The following is a 21,988-nucleotide window of genomic DNA, read 5'->3' on the forward strand; positions in this document are numbered from 1 at the left end:
CCAGAAAAATAAAAATGAAACAAAACCTGCATATTGAAATACAATTAAAATTGAAAGCTAATAAGATATCTGAGCATGGTGTGATTTCACTAGTGCGGCAATGTCCGGTTCAATCTCCATGACGCACATTATCAAGTCATTTAAAATACTCAATATTTTTTTTTAACAACTGTCTAAGTTTTTTAAAACAAAATTAGAAATTACTTTATTTTTTATCATATAACTCAAAATTAAGGGAGTTATAAAGTTTTACAATTTTCAAACGGCCTCCATTTTGAAAACAGTACGACTGATCGGATTCGATATTTGTAATGTGAATGAAATGATCAAATTTGGTTTTAATCCATTCGCTTTTAGGGAAGTTACTGTATCAACTATATACAAGAAATGGATTCCACTACTATAGAAATAGATGGATATCGTGAGATATCCGCAATAGGTATATTAAAAATCCCGCACAAGCTTATTACAAACCAGAAATTATAAGGGGATCGCTGGCAAGAGGATATGATACAATGGGGGTCGTGATAGGGATTAGGTTGAGAAGCACTGGTCTATGGGGACAAGGCCAAATGATCGTGGTGCTTAATTCACAGAACTCCTCCCAATCTAGCATCTAGAAGACATGTCAACCAATCATTTGCGTACTATTTCCGAATAAAAAGACTGTAATATTAGTTCCAGATTTTACAGCTCGTTCGTGCTTTTAGTATAGAGAAAGCACTGACTAACCTTTACCCATGGACACTGTTCCAGAGACCAATAGAAAACCCTGTGACATTTCTTCATATCATGTTGCTCATGAACGCAATGCATGTACAATCTCCAAATCAAAGGGCACTGCCTTGAATATTTATTCTGTATAGATCTTTTGAATACACCATATAGCTGATTTAACGGTGCCTGACTTTGTATAACTGGACCAGCTGTGAAAAATAGGACAACCAATGTTAAGAGAAATACATATATTATTATACTGCATAAATTTCACAAATCATCTAGTCAAGTGAATATTCGTGTCAGGGTTTCAATCAGGCTTTCTTACGAGAGATATGGATATATATCCACACACACACACACACACACATATATATATATATATATATATATATATATATATATATATATATATATATATATATATATAGGGTGTTTCAAAACAACACTGACAACGTTTGGGAGGTGCTCATACTAGTTCCTAAGTGAAGTCTTGATCCGACTACGGCAGGTCCCATAGTCCCATAGATTTGGAGCTATGGACCTTTAAAGTTCATTTTTTCATGTCTTCGGTAGCCTATAACTCCGAAACAACGCATTTGGGCACCCAGATTGGTCTATATTTTTTGTTTTATCTTGGTGTAAGGAATCACCTTCAAAACATTGTCGGTGTTGTTTTGAAACACACTGTAGATATATATATACGTGTGTGTGTGTTCAGGTACATTATACTGATGACATATTTAATTTCATGCAACATATGGAAAAGATATAAAAGTTCAAATACGTTTGCTCGCTAGCAACAATGTAAAACTATCCTATTAACAGATGTAAAAATAATGCTAACATGCTAACATGCTAACAAATTAACATGAAGAGTATAGGGTAATGTGACGAATCTTCTGTACTCTTCCCTGCGAGGGGTGTCTGTTGCAGAGTGATTCGAGTCTTTGTCCACTTAGCTGAAAAATGTTTGGCAGGAGAGTCTTTTAAATATTGTCCATTAATAACCACAAAAACATCACAAACGCTGGTACTCTTGTTTGCATTCGATTTCGAAGTTTAGTAAAGGTGTTATTCGTTATACTAAAACCTTTTCCACACTCTGCGAAAGGTACTGGTATTCTTTGTATTTTAACAAACAACTTTACTTATTTATTTGGTACAATCATATTAAATCGAGTTATTGTGTTTCTAGCAGTTATATAAAAAATGTTTAACTTTTCTTTTACACAGTGATGATGAAATGAGGAAAAAATTTACTTGGCAAAGAAGAAATTCTTCTTTGACGAGCCGTGGAAGTTACTTGACGAGAGCGGAGAAATCCTCCTCATTTCTTTATTGATTCGAACCCTGCATTTGTACTCACAACTGGTTTAATTTGAAAAAAATAATCCAGCACTTACACCTTTCATCTAAAACTGCTCTGATGTGCTTATACTTTCTCTATAAGTTTCAGTTCAATTTCGAACAACAGAGTTCAGTTTCAAAACGTTCGCTACCTACCGTCTCCACTGGGTACTGGCTCCTAGAATAGTCCCTAAAGAAACAGTTGATAACAATTGGTTCAGAGTTCGCGTCCTGTTCATGTGCAAACTCATAACAATAGAAAATAAGTGATACGACATGGGTAGCCTCACTGGTTCGGAAATCAAGGTTTAACTGTGTTTTACTTTTGCACACATGTATGCATATATACGACTAATAAGCTGATGATTCCATAAAGTATTCGCACACACATAAATAAAAAAGAAAAAAATTACCTTAAACGAATTCCTGTTTATTGAATGCATACGTATATATATGTAGAAAAAAAAAAGATACTGATAACACAATTTCTCACTTAATAAAGCACAAATGCTTGAGCGAACAACACTACACACACACTTCAGAAATATAGAACACTTAGTATGACAAAGAAAGAAAAAAAAGGTATATGTATGGCAAATGAAAGAACTTAGAATATAGTCCTTATGGTTATGCCTTTTATCACATGCACTAAAACACTGTTTAGGTCGAAGTTGGGCTTTCACAATAAAACAGGCGCAGTATGAATGGGGGTTGGGTAAAGCACTAATTTCCAGCGAGGTCTTGTTGTTTCAAGAATGACGCACTTTATAAAATTATAAAGAACACATTTTGTTCTCTTTCTCTATTGAAGCTGTGGTTGTAATCGCACAAAAAATTTAATACTTAGTCACATGCATACCAGAATATAAGTAAGTTCGTCCGACGGAGGCTTTTACGTGCCTTACTTTATTAACACCAAGCGCGAACTCTTCGCTTTTGCCAACGTTCGGGCAGACCCCGATACAATGTATGCTCGGGGAGATCCCATCTTTAGTTGGTAGGGTCTTTTAAGATTTGCTATGGAAAATTTATAAGTTTTATATTTCTAATTAATGCAAATATAGTTATGGTATACTGAGTAGTTCTGGCAGCACGTCTTTTAGTCCTGTGAGAAACAGAGAACTCGAGATTAAAATTAAATAAGTGTTGCAGGACAACTTTAAGAATTCAGTCTATAACTAACGGATATCTCACATGACAGTCTAATATAAAACCGTTTAATAAAAAAGAATATAGATTGGGAATTGTGGAGATTGACAATTCTATCCGCAATTCACACAGATTACAAGCACAGTTCCCACCGTAGTTGGGATAATAAAGCGTCGGTGTGTCGGCCTCGCACCTGGTCTGCAATGTAAGAATTACGTATTTAAAAATGTTTCCAAACGTTGATAATCATTTATATGAAAGATGTACACCAAATAGTCTTAGTTGCCAAAATCATGAGTTGATAACTTTACTCAAGAAAAGAAAGAAGTTTGCTGTTTCGAAGCACTCTGCTAATGAGATAAACGTTTAGTTCAATAAAGAATGGTTTCTTTGTATTATTGACGGCGTTTTTTTTTTTTTTGTTTTCCAAGTCTAGAGTCCTTGTAGAAGACATTACATATGGTTTCAGACCGTCCTGCGTCCAGACATAGGTGGTGATGACGTCATAAGTCAAAAATTTCTCTTCTCATTTTTTAAGCCTATGTTCAATATTTTTTGGCGGGCTTATTTTTCTACGTAGAAGATTGAAATTTTGCACAAACATTCAGTCCACCGAGTAGTATTTACCAGATTTTTTGTTCCGATGTCAGTGCTAAAACAGGGGGGGAAATAGAGGGGAAAATGGGTAAAAATAGGGATTTTTTTACCCCCAAAATCCCGTTTCTCGTCATTTTCCCGCCTCGCATACATGATAGCACCACGTGAGTCATACCGTCTGAAAGGCCGTTCCATTCTGAAGAGAATGACGGTCGAATTATTATTCTAGGGTAATTAGGGACGTCTCAGGGATTTTTTGAAAAATATACTTCTATATAAAGAAATATGGGGCATTGTCGGTTTATATATTTTTTGGCGGGCTTATTTTTGAACGTAGAAGATTGAAATTTTGCACAAACATTCAGTCCACCGAGTACTATTTACCAGATTTTTTGTTCCGATGTCAGTGCTAAAACAGGGGGGGAACCAGAGGGGCAAAAGGGTAAAAATAGGGATTTTTTACTCCAAAAATCCCGTATTTCGTAATTTTCCCGCCAAAAAAACATGATAGCACCACGCGAGTCATACCGTCTGAAAGGCCGTTCCATTCTGAAGAGAACGACGGTCGAATTATTATTCTAGGGTAATTAGGGCCGTCTCAGTGAATTTTTATCCAAATATACTTCTGTATAGGGTAAAAGTGGGGCATGGTAGGGAAATTTTTTCTGGCGGGCTTATTTTTTCACGTAGAAGATTGAAATTTTGCACAAACATTCAGTCCACCGAGTAGTATTTACCAGAAGTTTTTTTTCCGATTTCTGCGTAAAAACAGGGGGGTCCAGAGGGGCAAAAGTTTAAAAACGGGAAATTTTGCCCCCCAAAATCCCTTTTTTCAGGAATTTCCCGCCTTAGATACATGATGGAGACATATGAATGGTACCGCCTGAAAGGCAGCTCTATTCTGAAGAGAATAATGGGCGAAACATGACCCTAGGGTAATTAGGGATGTCTCAGGAATTTTTTTCCCTGAGATCATAGTGTTTTATGGTACTTTGGGGCACTGTGGGAATTTTTGATAAAAATTCTCCCGCCCTTACTATTCAAGATAGAAACTTGAAATTTGGCACACACATTCAGTATACTAAGTGCTAATTATCAGATTTTTTTAGATGGCTACGATCACACAGGGGGGGTCTAGGGGGGGCCAAAGTTCGAGAAAAAAACTTTTCCCTCCGAAATTTTCACTTTGACATTTTTTTCCCCGCTTCTGGTATATGGTATGAGCACGCAAGTGGTACCATTTGAAAGCCAGCTCTATTCTGAAGAGAATGAGGTATGAACCATGATCCTAGGATAAATAGTGACGATACAGTAGCTGCTTGACTGAAAGTCTAAAAAATAGCCCAAAAAGCCAGGATCCGGAAAGGGTTAAAAATGAATGTTCTTGTTATTTGCTGGAGTGATTGCCCCATTTCTCGCACTGAGGTTATATTTTTCGGGTGCCCGACCTCTTGGACATTACACTATACTTGTTACAGTTGGCAATACTTCTTAAAATGACGTAGTTGCGAGAAATTTTTAAAACGATCGTTGTTTGTTTTCGTACTTTTGACACTTGACCAACAGTTTTTTGGGAGTCGTGATTACTACATATTCTCCTAATTTCACGACTTTTAGCAGTATTGCCAACATTCACATTCATTATTACATATCCTAAACCATGTAAAATATCAAATTGCTATTACGTGTTGTTTGCCATGACTCCATTTTGGTGTTGTTTGCCACGGTATTGTTCTCTCTAGCTTATCTTATACCACAATCGTGAAGACTTATACAAAATCGACTTATAAGCTAAGGGTTGCCAGATGAGCATATTACAATGATCAAATCTATTATATTATAAACAGAATGCATACAATACGAATTGTCCCAAGCACGTTATTGGGTTACTACGCTATCAGCTGTTCACGCCACAGTTAAATTTATTCAAGGTGAGTTCAAGCACTCAATATAATAATTTGTTTGCTTAGAAACTCTCCAAGTGCATTTTCAAAATTGATATTGCCTACAATTTGTTTGTGTTCGACTGTGTAGCCAACGTTAAATCTAGGCATATCATCAGGACTAACAATAAGGGGGTATAGGAATCCCGATAAATGGGGACCCAAACCTTCTAGAGGGAGCGCGATACGCGAGATATATACGTATATATTTCATAACCTTTCTAGAGATCAAATTAAAATTAGATTTAAAAATCTGCATTTAGCGATCTTTTAAACACCTTTGGTGAAAGGAGAAAAATTTAGTCTATTGGTAATACAAAAATTTAGTGACTTATGTATAGTTACTGGGGTATTTTCAAGTCCACACAAAGAGCTCCCTAGTGGATGAGCGGTTAGCGTAGGGACCCAGGTTCGATTCTTGGCGGGAGCTTATTTGGTTCGGATTCCACGTTAAATTGTAGGTCCACGTCTCATATAGCCTCGATGATGAACGGAACGCTAAGACTGAAAATCAAATCTGTCCTACAGAGATTATTAAAATACAAGGGTCGGCAATCCCTCCATAGAATTTCTGAAACAAGATGGAATGTACACGAATTGGAGTGGATTTGAGTTAAGCATCCCATTCAGCAGAAGACTATGAGCCTTGGGCCTACAACTTAACATAGTTTCCGATACACATGAGTTTCCGCCGGTAATCGAACCCGGGTCTCCCATACCAAAGGCGCGTACGCTATCCACATAGCCACAAGGGAGCCCTGTGTACGATTTAAGACTATAAAACCTATGGCAGAAGAAACGGGTAGGTTACATTTCTCTAAGTTACAACCATTAATTCTTCCGGACGTTTGAAGATAAAATCTAGATCATATCAATGTAAGAAATTGAATCCCGCATTTGATACTGAACCACTCCGAGAAGAAATCAGAGAAGAATAATTTAAAATATTGGCTTTTTGATGTAATCGTACACAAGATCGTATCTCAGGTGGATTCTCGGTGTACAGAAATGAGATATATTTACCTGACTTTTCAAGCAATTCTCAGAGTAAACACTTTGGATGACAGTGTCACAATTAAGAAATTAATTACAATCTACTCTGATGACTTCAGTTGTAATTTTGTCAAAGAGAAACAAGTATATAAGTCAGTCTCTGTGCAGCTACTTTCTCGGATCTTCACAATAAAAATTATAAATTGATGTTATATTTGTGTTTCCTGAACTTCAGAATTTCCTCGCGCGAAGTGGATTCTGTGGTGGACAAACACAGTGTGTCTGAGGTTTCTCGGGGTTCTTCTTCCTCCCATTTTCTTCATTACACTATTTTTCATTCATTCTTATCATTACCATATCCTTTAGCTTACACGGCATAAGGGTAGGACGCATCGGCGCAAATCTGTCTTCAACATTGGTTGGGACGAGTAAGACCGTTCTCATATATATATATATATATATATATATATATATATATATATATATATATATATATATATATATATATATATATAAGCGATGTTCAAAATATTTATGAAGTTGAAAGACAATGCTGTGAAGAATCAGAGGAGCAGAATTGTCTTCAGTGGCGTATTTAGGAGGCTATCGAGCTCAAGTCCCCCCCCTTCCGAAATAAATTTGTTAGTTTTTCGCATTCCACGTACAACAATACTCCTTCTTACCATTTCTAAGAATGCAATTGACTTTCCATTTTCTTATGCTCTTTGTTCAGAAATAATACTGTATTTGTCAAATTTCATTCCATGTAAGAACTGCGTTCTTTTGTTCTTTCTTTCGTCCTTTCTACTTTTCTGTTTCTTTTTCTGGACGTTATTTTCTTTCATTTCGCCTATCATACTTTATCGACCGTTGTCAATTGTGATTCAAGTCGGCCGTCATCAGTAACACCAAAACTAAGAGGAGTTGATAAGCGAAACTGGTGTTCCACACCAACATGCGCGGATATCAACATGACAGGACTTTAGTTATTATAATAAAGGAAAAAAATATATCGTTTAGTTATTTTTAAAAGAAGGGAATATTTGAATTAAAGAAAATCAAACCGGGGGAATAATTAGTCAAGGAAGTTAGGAAGGCCAAGAGGATGTTTCCTTTTTCTTGTATGAATAGAATAAAGGGTTAGATTCACTCATAAGTTTTTGTATCATATCATATATAGGATTTATCGGTCTGCAATTCTTGCCACTATAACTTCAATTTATGCATAAATTAAAATATATTTAATTCTCAAACTCAGATGGGCAATTGCACTCCGACTTCCTTCCTTGTGTTGGGCATAGCCCCCTCGAAACAAAATACTAAGTACGCCTTATTCTAGAGAAGGGAGATGAAACTCATATTACGGTAGATGAATCTGATCAACTGTTGTGGACAATATTATATATTAGGCTATGTAGGTGAAGTAGTTGTACATATCAGTATTACAAATCACTGCCGTGAACACATTCTTAAATCTGAATACACGCATATTTATAATTGGTATATTTCTAATTAGGCATCCACAAAGATCAACGTTAAAATTGTTTTATAATAATATAATAATATAAATGACTTCCCCAAAACTATGAAGAAAGAATATCAATTATGTATGACGCAACAATACTGTTTGAGCAAAATGATGATAATCTCAATAACACTACATGAATCGTTACAGAAATCTGACGCATGTCATATACTCTTTAGTTAACAGATGTAACCTTAAGATTATGGAGAAAAATATTCCAGCAATTGAATTCTTTTCTTTGCTTACGAAGCATCCTCTCTCAAAAGTAAAATTGGTACACGGAAATACGTAGGAACAAACCATGGTTCGATCTAGCAGAGAAGAGAAAACAGGCAAAATTATGTTGGCTAAAATATCCGAATGAAATAACTACACAAAATTTCGTCGATATCAGGCGGGAAAATTCCAAACAAAGAAACGCGATTTTTTGAAAGCTAAAATTTAAGAACTTGAAAATAATAGTAAAAATAAAAACATTCGAGACATGTATAAAGAGATCAACGGATTTAAGGAAGGCTATCAACCTCGTGCTTATACATTAAAGAAAGCTGATGGAACAGTTTTCACTGATACAGATAGCATTTTAAATAGATGGAAATATTTCTTTGACGATTTGCTTAACACCCAGTCAAAAACAAATGTGCGTGGAGAAAGGGAGATACTCACCGCAGAACCGTATATTCCAGAACCCAACCGAATAGAAGTAGAAATCGCTATAAAGAAATTAAAGAAACACAAATTTCCGGGAGTAAACGAAATTCCGGCTGAGTTAATTTTAGCTGGAGGCGAAAAATTGTGGAACAAGATACACAAACTCATTCTCCTTATCTACAACAAGGAAGAATTGCCACAAGAGTGGAAAGAATCAATCATTGTTTCAATCCACAAGAAAGGCGAGAAAACTGACTGTAATAATTATCGAGGCATCTCTCTTCTGTCAACATCCTATAAAATCCTTTCGAACATTATATTAGCAAGATTGACCCCATACGCAGATGAAATTATTGGAGATTATCAGTGTGGATTTAGAAGAAATCGATCAACTATCGACCAAATATTTACCATTCGCCAAATACTCAAAAAGAAGTGGGAATACAGTAGCTCGGTACATTAACTATTTATTGATTTTAGAAAGGCTTACGACTAGGTTAGGAGAGAAACATTGTACATCGTTCTTACAGAATTTGGAATGCCGGTAAAGCTAATTAGATCAATTAAAGCATGTTTAAATAAATCCCAAAATAATGTCCGGATAGGAAAGTTTTTGGCCACGAGCTTTCACGTCGAGAATGGCCTGAAACAAGGAGATGCGTTGTCGCCATTATTATTCAACTTTGTCCTGGAATACGCTACAAGGAAAATCAAAGATAGCAACCAGGGCCTAGAGCTGAACGGTGTTCACCAGGTTATGCGTACGCTGATGATGTGAATTTAATAGATGATAGGAGAACAATAGAAAGAAATGCAGAGGTGTTATTAAACGCTTGCAGGGACATGGGTTTAGAAGTAAATGCAGAGAAAACTAAATACATGGAAGTGCGTCGGGACCGTAATACGGCAAATTATAGATGCGTTAAAATATTAAATAATACTTTTGATAGAGTGGATACTTTAAAATATCTAGGATCAATATTAACAGACGAAAATCCTATTCACGAAGAAATTAAATGTCGACTAAAAACAGGAAATTCGTGTTATTATTCAGTTCAAAATCTCTTGTCGTCGCGAATTCTGTTGAGAAATGGTCGCTTATTCTGAGGGAAGAACATAGACGTAAAGTATCTGAGAACAAAATGCTCAGACGAATATTCGGACCCAAGAGGAATGGGAATGGGAAACTTCATAACGAGGAACTACGTATACGTAAAATAGTGGTAAACAAATACGTAAAATAGTGGTAAAATTCAGAGCAATATTTTAGTTTACCTTTAATAATTCAAGTAATAAATTACTTTCTGTAGAAAGGAAATAAATATATCTAGAAAAATTATCTTTTTCTGCTTCAGAGATGAAAAGAGTTGAAAATTAAGTATATGTAAACAGTTACTGTAAGCAATAATGAAAGTGATGTTTAATTTTGTATAGGTGAAAATTCTTTGCATCTCCTTAACATGCACAACGATATATTCAAAGAATATTTCTAACGTTAAATAAACCACCTGTAGACCTTGTAAACAAATTTTATATTTAACTCAATTGTCATGACAAGGTACAGCACTTTTTAGTAAAAACACTGTATAAAATGTAAAGTTTCAATACTATAATAGTATCTTCACCAGACTTAACACACTTATCTAGAATGTTGTTTCTACTCTTTCTACATCTCGTGGTGTAGCTCAAGGTTGTGGTTGCAATGAGGTACCTAAAAGAACATCAAAAGCGATGCAACTAATGGGACTAGGTCAAAACCCCCACAGCCAAAACCCCCACACTCAAGAAATGTCAAAACGCCCACACAAACGGTCATAGCCCCCACACAAATGGACAAATCTCCCAAATACACGAACGGTCATAACCCCCACAGCCAAAACCCCCACACTCAAGAAATGTCAAAACGCCAACACGATCGGTCATAACTCCCACACAAATGGACAAATCTCCCAAACGCACGAACGGTCAAAACCCCCACAGCCAAAACCCCCACACTCAAGAAATGTCAAAACACCCACAAGATCGGTCAAAACTCCCACACAAATGGACAAAACAGCCACACATAGCAACGGTCATAATCCCCACATAAACGGACAAAACCCCCACACAAATGATCAAAACTCCCACATGGAGAAATTGTCACAACTGCCACACAAATGGACAAATCCCCCACACTCTGAAATGATCGTGATTGCACGTCTTTGTTGCGGCTCTTTATGACGCCCACTTTAGTGTTTCTGTCATTAAAAAACAGTGCAAGAAGAATAGTTGCAACATCAGTTTAAGTGGAATAAAAAATGTTATTAAAAAGTACAAGGGCAAGACATACAACCAGGATCATTTCAGAGTGTGGGAGATTTGTCCGATTGTGTGGGGGTTTTGTCCATTTGTGTGGCAGTTGTGACAATTTCTGAATGTGGGAGTTTTGTCCATTTGTGTGGGGGTTTTGTCCATTTATATGGGGATTGCGACCGTTGCTATGTGTGGCTGGTTTGTCCATTTGTGTGGGAGTTATGACCGATTACCAGTGTGGGGGTTTTGGCTGTGGGGGTTATGACCGTTCGTGTGTTTGGGAGATTTGTCCATTTGTGTGGGGGTTATGACCGATCGTGTGGGCGTTTTGACATTTCTTGAGTGTGGGGGTTTTGGCTGTGAGGGTTATGACCGTTCGTGTATTTGGGAGATTTGTCCATTTGTGTGGGAGTTATGACCGTTTGTGTGGGCGTTTTGACATTTCTTGAGTGTGGGTGTTTTGGCTGTGGGGGTTTTGACCGGTTCCCCAACTTAATGTAATGTCGTATAATGCATTGCCCTTCTTCCTAAGACGCCACTATTGATACATAATGGGTTGTAATAACTTTATCAAAAACGTGGTATGTATAAGCTTTAATGTATGACATTTTAACGAACATTTATAAGACATTATACTATTTATATGCCATTAAATTGTATCATTGTGACTCTATATTACGTTTGCAATTGTAAAAAAGACACAGTATATTTTTTTCCAAAAGAAAGTGACTGAATGAGAAATGGAAGAAGAAAACGTGTTGATTTCGAAGTTATGACTACTTACTTTATAAATTTATAGTTTACAACTATTCTCAGATTATCGAAATGAATAATGAAAAATATATAACTAGTTAGTAAATCAAAGAAATATGAGTCGAAATGTTAAGTTTTGTATGAATAAATTTATAAGTACAGAAAAGGGAACATGTCATACACATCGTTATTTTAGAGAACCTAACCTATTCATTGAAAACCATAAAGTAAAAATTGTATGTAAGAAAATAACACACAAATAATAAGAGAATATATATATACTTTATATATGCTGTATTATAAGTAGGCAATTTGTGATACTTTTATTGAAGTTATAGCATTTGTTCCAAAGGATCAATCTATATAAGCCCATGAATATATTATAATGAAAGAAATACAAGAGAATACGAAGATAAATATGTGAGTAATGTGTTGGCTTATCGTATATTATTTATTCTTAAAAAGAATCTAAATGTATGTCGAGGAAATATTATCTTGTAAAGGACAAACTGCGTTTCTTTACTAATATGACCGCAAAGGGGGTAGCCGTGGCTAATATTGTGGAAAAACGGGTCTTTGGGGAGCCAGTTTATTTCTTTTCTTTGTTTATTTTGTTTATTCCGTTATGAGAGCTCCTCCGTGGCTAAGCGGTTAGCGTACGCGCCTTTGGCGTGGGAGACCCGGGTTCGATTCCACGTTAATCAGTAGGTCCACGTCTCATATAGCCTCGCTGCTGAAAGGGACGCTAAACTAAAATAAACTCAACTCAATTTATTCCGTTATGAGTATTTCAAGTTTGAAGTTACCGACGAAGTGCCTGTGGTGCATCATCATGTAAGTAGCCCACTATGAGAGGGATACGCTTTACCCAAAAGCTCTTTCAATTTTAAAATTTAAAAGTAGTAGAAGAAATAATAAAGAAAAAGGACTTGAACCATATAAATATTGTTACTTGACTATTTCAACAAAAACGAAGTTGCAACTGTGCTGACGACCTTTACGGGGATGGAGATTTCACAAGTTTGGTTGGACCTCGCATAGAATTTGTGTGAAAGACCATGAAATCTACGAGCTATGGCTGACCTAATTCATTAAGCGGATGTCTGCTTCTTTTTTACATTTTCGAAATAAACCAATATATGTATTCCTTATTATAAGTAGAAAAATACAGTCGGTAAAAGTTAATAATAAAAAGTCTTGAACAAGAAGCTATAATCTTTAACAGAAAATGAATAAGGAAAGTAAGAAGAAACGCAATTATTTTAGCAATAATAACATCGTTAATAAGTAGGCAGTAGTTAGTATAATCATGACTTGTTTGCAAACACGTATCTTGAGATCTTTTTTGAGTACTCTATTTAGAACGTTTAGAATATATAGTTTTTTTATATATATAATTTATTAAGTCAGGTTTGCGGGGTTCTTAGATTGTAGGAACTTTGCCCATATTATAAGTAACTTTTGTCCTCTTGACCTGATTTACAGTCGTGAATTTTAAAATCGAAAGTTATAACAGAAAATATTCTTTTACAACTATAAATTTTGGTATTTATTTTTTATACGATCTTGTACTTGGTGAGAAATTCTAGTTTGTAATTGTGAAAGTTGTGAATATTTGAAAGAATGTGAAGAAATATTTTCATAGCCCTGTAAAATATAAAGTAAATATTTTAAGTAAACACTTTTGTAATTTTCTTTAAAAAGATTCTAAAGTGATGGCTTATATTTTGATGTCCCTATTCAAATTACCCGTTCCGAAAACAGGTTCGGATCCATTTTAACCAATTTGAAAATACTTATTACCAAGACTTTTTAATTAACTTGATTGTTATTACCTACGATTAAAACTAGCTATCATGTTCGAAAAAGTGTATGTGTCACCTTACGAAAAGACAAGGAAACTGCTAGTTCACTACTGCCTGGACAATGAATGAAAGCTGTCACTGATTATTGGCAACGAAAGATACAGTTGTTAGTGCAGCATATTTTATATATATATATATATATATATATATATATATATATATATATATATATATAAAAACTAAACTTGTATTCGAGCATCTCATTTTATTTGGTTCGATGCGATTTATCGATTTATACATATATAATGTGTTTGACAATGTTACTTTTAAAGGAAGAAAATCAATCAACAGTGTGGACTATATCTCATTAACTGAGTATGTAGTCTTAGAATTGGTGTAATAAAGATCTTAATGACAGCGACGACGACTTCTGTATAATTTTGGGGAGGCACTGAGATATGGGTATTTCCTTGTCACAAATTCGAATAAAGATATCTACATTCAGGGAGGCCAATCTCCAAGATCAGTGTGCATGGTTAATGACGATGTAAATCAATTTCACTTTTATATCAGTAAGTAGCTGTAACAGAGCATCAATGTTCATATCTACGAATACGATATTTTACTACATATTCTAGAAAAGTTTACATGGGTTTTTACACGCATGTATAACATTTTGTTTACCTCAATATTATCAATGGAATGATATATGTCTCGTCATTGGAAGACTGTTAGAACTACGCGCTTCATTCTTGGAAATATGTGTGTCAGTGTTAAGAGGAAATCAAGTAACAAAAGGTACAATCCGATTGTTAACAGTTAATATTTTTCACTTTAGAAATCTGTAATCACAAAATTATTACAAAATCACTAAGCATACAAGTTACAAAACACCAGTTACTAATGTGTATTTACTAATAGATGCGAAGTGAACTCAATTATACTAATTTCCATTTTATATGAACTAATCTTGGATCATATTTAATCCACTTTAAACGTATTAACTACATAAAGAGAAACTTACTCTGAAAATTATTTGTTGGCTATCGAATAATTACAACAAACATTAGTCTTTTCGGGTTCGATTCCTAGTAAGAGGGCATTAAAATTCAAACGCGTTACTTAACGTCTTATATAACCTATGTACAGCAATGGGATACTAAACTCCAACAACCAACATTAGTAAACATTCATTTTGAAACATAATTGCGAATTAATTAAAGTAAAACACATCAAAATTAAAATACCCTTTTCCGCTTTCTTTCATAAATAATTCTTCTTCTTTTTCGTAATATTGTAGGATGATGATTGAAGAATACATCTAAAATAAAATGATAGTTCGGTGACTTATCCTTTGGCAGATTTGTCCATTGGCAGATTTGGTAATTGGCGGATTTGGTAATTGGCGGATTTGGTAATTGGCAGATTTGTCCATTGGCAGATTTGTCCATTGGCAGATCTGTCCATTCTCACGATTGGCGCATTTGGTCATTTTCGCGATTGGCGCATTTGGTAATTGGCAGATTTGTCAATTGGCAGATTTGTCAATTGGCTGATTTGTCCATTTTCACAATTGGCGCATTTGGTCATTTTCGCGTTTGGCGCATTTGGTAATTGGCAGATTTGGTAATTGGCAGATTTGTCCTTTTTCACAATTGGCGCATTTGGTCATTTTCGCGTTTGGCACATTTGGTAATTGGCAGATTTGGTAATTGGCAGATTTGTCAATTGGCAGATTTGTCCATTGGCGGATTTGTCCATTGGCAGATTTGTCCATTTTCACGATTGGCGCATTTGGTAATTGGCAGATTTGTCCTAGGCCCACATGGCCTTAGATCAAACCAAGGCCCACATGGCCTTAGATCAAACCAAAGACCATTCCCATCAAAGGTGAGTGCTCTGTATCATTTTTTTTTTACATTTCACTCTGAAACTTATGTTCTCATTCGGGCACAGTTTATGACTACAAGACTCGATAGGGACACGAACTCAGAAGCATTAAGGACAATCAAAAATGACGATGCTCTTCAAAAAAAGTAGAACTTCTCAATGGCTTTCGTCTCACCATCCTCGCTTCGATCTAATGTCTCATAGCCCTCGACTACACCACACACTGGCTAGTACTAAGCTACCGTGTGTCCACTTTTCACTTGTTGTTAGTATCTTCATATCAGAAGCCAATACTCAACTTGCCTTATAGAGCATTTCCATCTACACATGCATATACGTGATAGCTGGTATTTTTATTTGCGTATTTTTAAAAATCTGAATTGGCAAAACTAATAAAAATTCATAAAAAATATAAATAACAAGCAGCGTTATGTAAAGTATTCCTGTATTTCAATGGCTGTCCTGACGGTAGAGTTATGGAGAATAATACATATCTACAATTTACTCCTCAAATTTAGAAGCTCCGTATTTTCAGTTGTACCAAACACACACACTCATGTATATTATCAGTGTTACCCATAAGAAGAAGAAATGGAAATACAATTAGGGACACTAATCCACACTTCAGTGTAAGAATCAGTTCTGTGATAGACAGTGATTATGAAACACAAAAAACAACTTTCACGCACATGCATTGATCGCATGGTCTAGCACAAAAGTATATACAGATAGAGACTGCACACACAAGTTCACTTTCTTCAACGAGAGTGTCATAATATTCGACATATTAGAAATACTAACATTTAAAATACTTCATTGTACGCATGTCGAAAAAACTTATAATACTCATGGAAACCAAAGTATAGTCCACTTAAGTCATAAGCAATAGTAACCTTGATCATAGAGTACGCAGAAACAGAAAATGAAATGAAATCTGTGAGTTTTACGTCCCACGGTTATGCCGGTTAGGCTAAAGGAGACGGTGATGATGAGTAATGAATGAAATGGTGGAATGAAGAAAGTGGGGGGAAACGGGGAACCCCGAGAAAACCCACGCACACGGTGTTTGTCCACCACAAAGTTCACTTGGCGTGGGCTGGGATCGAACCCGGGACCCCTAGCATCAGAGGTGAACGCTCTACCACTGAGCCACCGCGGCCCGAAACAGAAAATGGACCGAGAAATTTTTGCCTTAATAAAAACAGTTGATTTCAATTATTTCTTTCAAGTTTATGATGGAAAAGAAATAAAATATTAATTTTTCACGCGTTCTTGAATCAATCCGCTACTGATTTATGTTAAAACATTAAATAACAGTTAAGATGTCGGTTATTTGTTACTTCATATCGTCACAATTTGATCTGACTTATCATTATTATTTCTTAAGGAAATGTAAACAATCACACAAGACATCAGATCTGAAACTACACAACATATCAGGAACCTCCATGTTAACTTTAAGAGTATATGTTCCAACAATGTTATAAAATAGAGGATCTGTCTATTCAACAAAATCGTTAAGCTATACGTCACAGTTTCGCCACTCCCACTCTGCCCATTCCGCCCAATAAGACTGCAATGTTTTGAGCCAACATTAATGGCGAAAACGAAAGTAGCCAATCAGACGATGGCGGAAACGAGAGTAGCCAATCAGACCTGCCTTTTTTTTTTTTTTTTCTTGCTTGCTTGCTTCATTGAGTTATTAGGATGAAGATACATATGGGCAGATCCTCTATTTTATAACATCCTTGATATGTTCCTAGGCATTTAACGATAAAACAATTGACTTAGGTTTTCACTTAAAGACACAAACATAGGGTTAAGAGTAAATGTGCGCTAAACACGATTCTTTAATACTACTTACCCTCTTGCAATATTTCATGACCCATTGTAACTGCGTTCTCGAGTTTCGTTTTGCGCAACCGTGCTAAAAATATCAGAAACAATTTCTGCAGGTAGGAATAACTTTCGCTAAAGCATTGAAGAACTTTCCACCACGGGCTTCCAGCAACTCCCAAACTATTCTAAAAAGAATAATATAATCAATTTGTTGATCCTTTAAATGATATATACTCTTGTAATATTGCAATTAAGGCTTCTGTTTAACAACTAATCTCTTACTTAACCTAAGAATACATAGTTCAATTACCAAAAATTTTATAATAATTCTATATAACAATGTATCCGGATATTTAAATGTGTCTTGATATGCAGTCCCGTCAATAACGGACAGGAACCTGAACAAATGCTGCAGGAGGACGAGCTTTTGAGGGACCTGTAACAATTTTTTAAATTTTTTTTTTATTTAATTGTGACTTTTTTCAAATTTAAATTCCCGACAGCAATAAAATAATTATAACTTTTTTAAAATTTAATTAATAACTTTTCTAAAATGTAATTAATTTCAAAAATATGAACTTAGCAACTTTCTAAATCCGCTGGTGACTAAAATAAGTTTAATCCATTGATAATACAGGAATTTAATGACTTCCGATTTGTTACTTGGCTATTTTCATCAAAATGGAGTTAGCAAACAGTGATGTTCCATTAAGTTCACCTGAGGTTCTATGAAATCTATGTGCAGCCCTGATAGCATGCAACAATGTGAAACGTTATAATGTCAGTATCCCCCTTAATATCTGTCGGTTTAATTTTGTAACACCCTGTATATATAACTGAAACGAAGTTATCCTGAAGCAGGCACAGAAATCATGACTTATGATGACTTACCACCCAATAGTGAGAACATTATATAATGCTACACTGAAAAAAAAAAAGTGCATTACATCTGCTTTCGCTACATTCGATCATCAAATGAGGACGGAAGAAACAGGAAAACAAACAGTAAATAAAGAAAAGTAGTTGAAAGTCTAATTGGGTGCTATATTGGAATAAAAACATTCCGACATGGCGCATACCTGGAAGTTTCACAGCCTCTCTACCATTCTTTAATTACCTTTTATTTCTAGTTTCCCCCCCCCCCCTTCCCTGCTGACATTCGCTTCAGGACTGTTTAAAACTGCAAACAGACTTGTATAGTATTAAGAACTGGTGTAATAATAACAAGATTACGTTGAACGTGAATAAATGCAAAATTCTTTCCTTTACCCACAAAGCAAACAGTGTTTAACATGATTACACTATTGAAGGAACTATTTTAGAGTCACCTAACTTAATTAAAGATCTTGGATTGCTGTTTGATCCTAAATTATCTTTTACGTATTATATTGAAACAATTATTAATAAGTCATATAGATATATTGGCTATATTATGAGAATAGGAAAAGAGTTTCAAAACGATGTTATAATAATGGAACTCTGTTTTATGAGATTGCAATTAGAATATGCGACTCTGTCTTAGACACCAAAAACACTGAAACACACTGATATGATTGAAAGGATACAATCAAAATTCTTAAAATTATTTGCTTACAGAAAAACTGACATGTATCCAAAATACGAGTAATAAAAAGGACAAAACCTGGATATGCACACTTTGAAACAACGGAGAGAATATAAGCATCTTTTGTTTTTACACAACTTACTAAATGGTAAAATTGACTGTCCTGCTCTTACTTTGAAAGTTCAATTGCATATCCTGTCAGGTAAAACCCGCGTAGGAAATAACTGTACATTTTACTGCAAAAAGGCACGAACAAATGTAGACTGAATATAAAATCCGTGCTAAGTGCCCAAAATGCAAAAGTTCGGTTTAATGCCAAGATATGGCCTATGTGCCTAACACCGCTCAGTGAAAAAAAAAAAAAAAAAAAAAAAAAAAAAGCCATCTAATATTCACTGTGGAAGTATTTCAAATAATTGCCAGAAGAATGCGCGTGGGTCTACGTCCCCACCAGTTTTGAAGTAAAATCTAAGCTTTTTACTCAAGCAATTTTCATTGTGGCACTTAGCACGAATTTTATAGTCAGTCTACAAATATCCTCGCTAAGTCTCCTATGTGGAGAATGAGTACTTTCTACACTACAATTGAAAAGATGTCTGCTATAGATGTTTTCGAAATGTCGAAGACAGCATATAAAAATAGACTAAAAAATACAATGTCATAATGAAAATGTATAAATATATCAGCTTGTTTTAAAAGTTATAACTGTGCGTAAATGTATTTATAAAGGAACAACACTGTAACTGAACCAAGAGCCTGTTGTGTTGAATAAATAAATAGTGCTGTGTAACATGTTTTTTACTATTTTCTGGTAAATATATTATTTTGAGTTATATCTATTTGCTTATTAAAATATTTAAGAATATTTTGCATTATATATTGGATATTAAGATGTTTACCAACGAGGTACCAATGCTTCAGATTACACGGCAGGGAATGTGGGGACGTCTTTTTCTTATTTTTCTTTCTTTGTATCTTCAAATCAATTAACAATTAACAAACCTCGTGGAATCCTAGATATAAGTTTGCCCCATAACATTTTTGTTACAACTAACGCATTAAATGAAGCAAATTCTTTCAATTTGAAACTTGTGACGTTATGTCCTCCCTCGTCCTTCCTTTTTACGGAGGCAATGTACAAGGTTCGTTCAAGGTTGACCGGGACTTTTATTTCTTCAGAGGAAACAGATAGCACAAGAAGCACCAAACTATGTCAGCTTTTCAATGTATTCTCCGTGCGCGTCGAGGCAACGTTGTCATCGTTGTGACAGCTCCCTGATTCCTTTGGCGTAGAAAGAACTTGATGGTTGTCGTAGCCACTGGAGGACATCGTTCCGCAGTGCTTCATCTGTCGTGAATTTCTTCCCTCCCAGCTGGTCTTTAAGGGGTGCAAACAAATGATAATCACTGATTGCTAAATCTGGACTGTAGGGGGATGGGGCAGAACTATTCACAGACCGTCATGCGTGTCCCTTTCTGATCAAATGTCAGCTGGCGGGGAACCCACCTTGCACAGATTTTGCGAAAGCGTAAGTGGTCGTGAGTGATTGTCTCAACACTCCCGATACTGATATTCACCTCGGCAGCAATATCCCGCACTGTTACTCGCTGGTTCTCAAGAATCATTTGCTTAACGCGTGCGATATTCACTGGTGTGACTGCAGTCGGGCGAATGTGTCCAAGCGCTTCATTTGTCACCAACTCCCGTCCTTCACGAAACTGTTCACTCCATTCGTACACTCTTGTCCGTGACATTGTTTGTTCTCCATACTGTGCTTGCAATCTTCTGAAAATCTCAGCTGGTTTAACTTTCTCCTTCACCAGAAATTTGATTACACACTGCTGCTCCACAGCCACTGACACACTGCTTGCCACCATGTTCGCTGCAACAGCTGCGCATACGCTATATACGCCATGCCGGGCGCTAATTACTCGAGAAGGAATACATTACGTCATCTGCAAGTTTCATCATGATCCGGCTATTCATCGATTATTTACGTACAAAAATCCCGGTCAACCTTGAACGACCCTTGTAGCACGCACTACGATACCACTATCTCAGATTCAAATTAAATGAAATGACATTTTCAGGTTTACGTCCTTCGTTTACACCTGAAGGCTAAAGGAGACGAATGATTATGAAAGTGAATGACTATAAAAGCGTTGATAGAATGAGAATGTGGGAGGAGACGGAAAAACCTCGAGAAAATCTCACAGACCGTATGTTGTCCACCACAAACTTACTTGGCCTGGAATCGAACCACCAACTCTTCGCACCAAAGATTAGCGCTCTATCACAGCTATCGTGCCCCATCTTAGATTCTAATCATAAGTAATTTTTTAAGAGTTCAATTTTCTTTCTCTGAAGTTATTTAGACAATTAGTTCAGAAATTATAAGATTGAACCCTGCTATAATACATCCGAATTTAAGTGCCAATTTAAACACTTCCAGAACAAGAATTTTAGGAATAATAAAAAAAAAAAAAGAAAGAAAGAAAGAAAGAAAGAAAGAAAAAAAGAAAAAGAAAGAAAGAAAAGGGCTCAAAAGATTGCGATCTACAATTACGCAACAAAAATGTAATTAACCCAATTTACCTCTACATATCCAAAAAGCGCAACGAAGTGTAGATTATTTGGATATTCTTTAAGAGCTCTTTGAAGAACGCCTTGAAGAAAGTTGTATGTTCCTAGTTCTCTCTTGCACTGGTAATACAGAATTGACAAATAAACTTCGTAGAAACACTCTCTCATATGATTTCGCCTAAAAAGAATAAGGAAAGAAAAATATTATAATGTAGCATGTCCTTTGTGGGTACAAACATCAAACTAGAGTCTAGTTTAAGAACATGAATAACAACAAAAATGTTGAACTCTGTGTTTACAAATGTACGACGATTTCGGACTTTCTATGATCCCACT

At 35.6% G+C, this 21,988-nt stretch overlaps 1 protein-coding gene across 1 annotated transcript in view; it reads right to left on the bottom strand.

Moving 5' to 3' along the window:
• LOC145685892 (nuclear exosome regulator NRDE2) overlaps window positions 1–21,988 on the bottom strand; it is a 72,728-nt gene that overhangs the window by 5,436 nt on the left and 45,304 nt on the right. Inside the window, exons 7-9 of the mRNA XM_081758632.1 lie at window positions 21,665–21,830; window positions 17,530–17,689; window positions 733–926 (exon numbers count right to left, since the gene is read on the bottom strand). Of these exons, the coding sequence (XP_081614758.1) occupies window positions 733–926; window positions 17,530–17,689; window positions 21,665–21,830 (520 nt within the window). The remainder of the gene's footprint in view (window positions 1–732; window positions 927–17,529; window positions 17,690–21,664; window positions 21,831–21,988) is intronic.

The sequence above is a fragment of the Thermobia domestica genome, chromosome 5 (assembly GCF_964235325.1).
Source record: "Thermobia domestica chromosome 5, izTheDome1.hap1.1, whole genome shotgun sequence".
In the NCBI taxonomy this organism is placed as follows: domain Eukaryota; kingdom Metazoa; phylum Arthropoda; class Insecta; order Zygentoma; family Lepismatidae; genus Thermobia; species Thermobia domestica.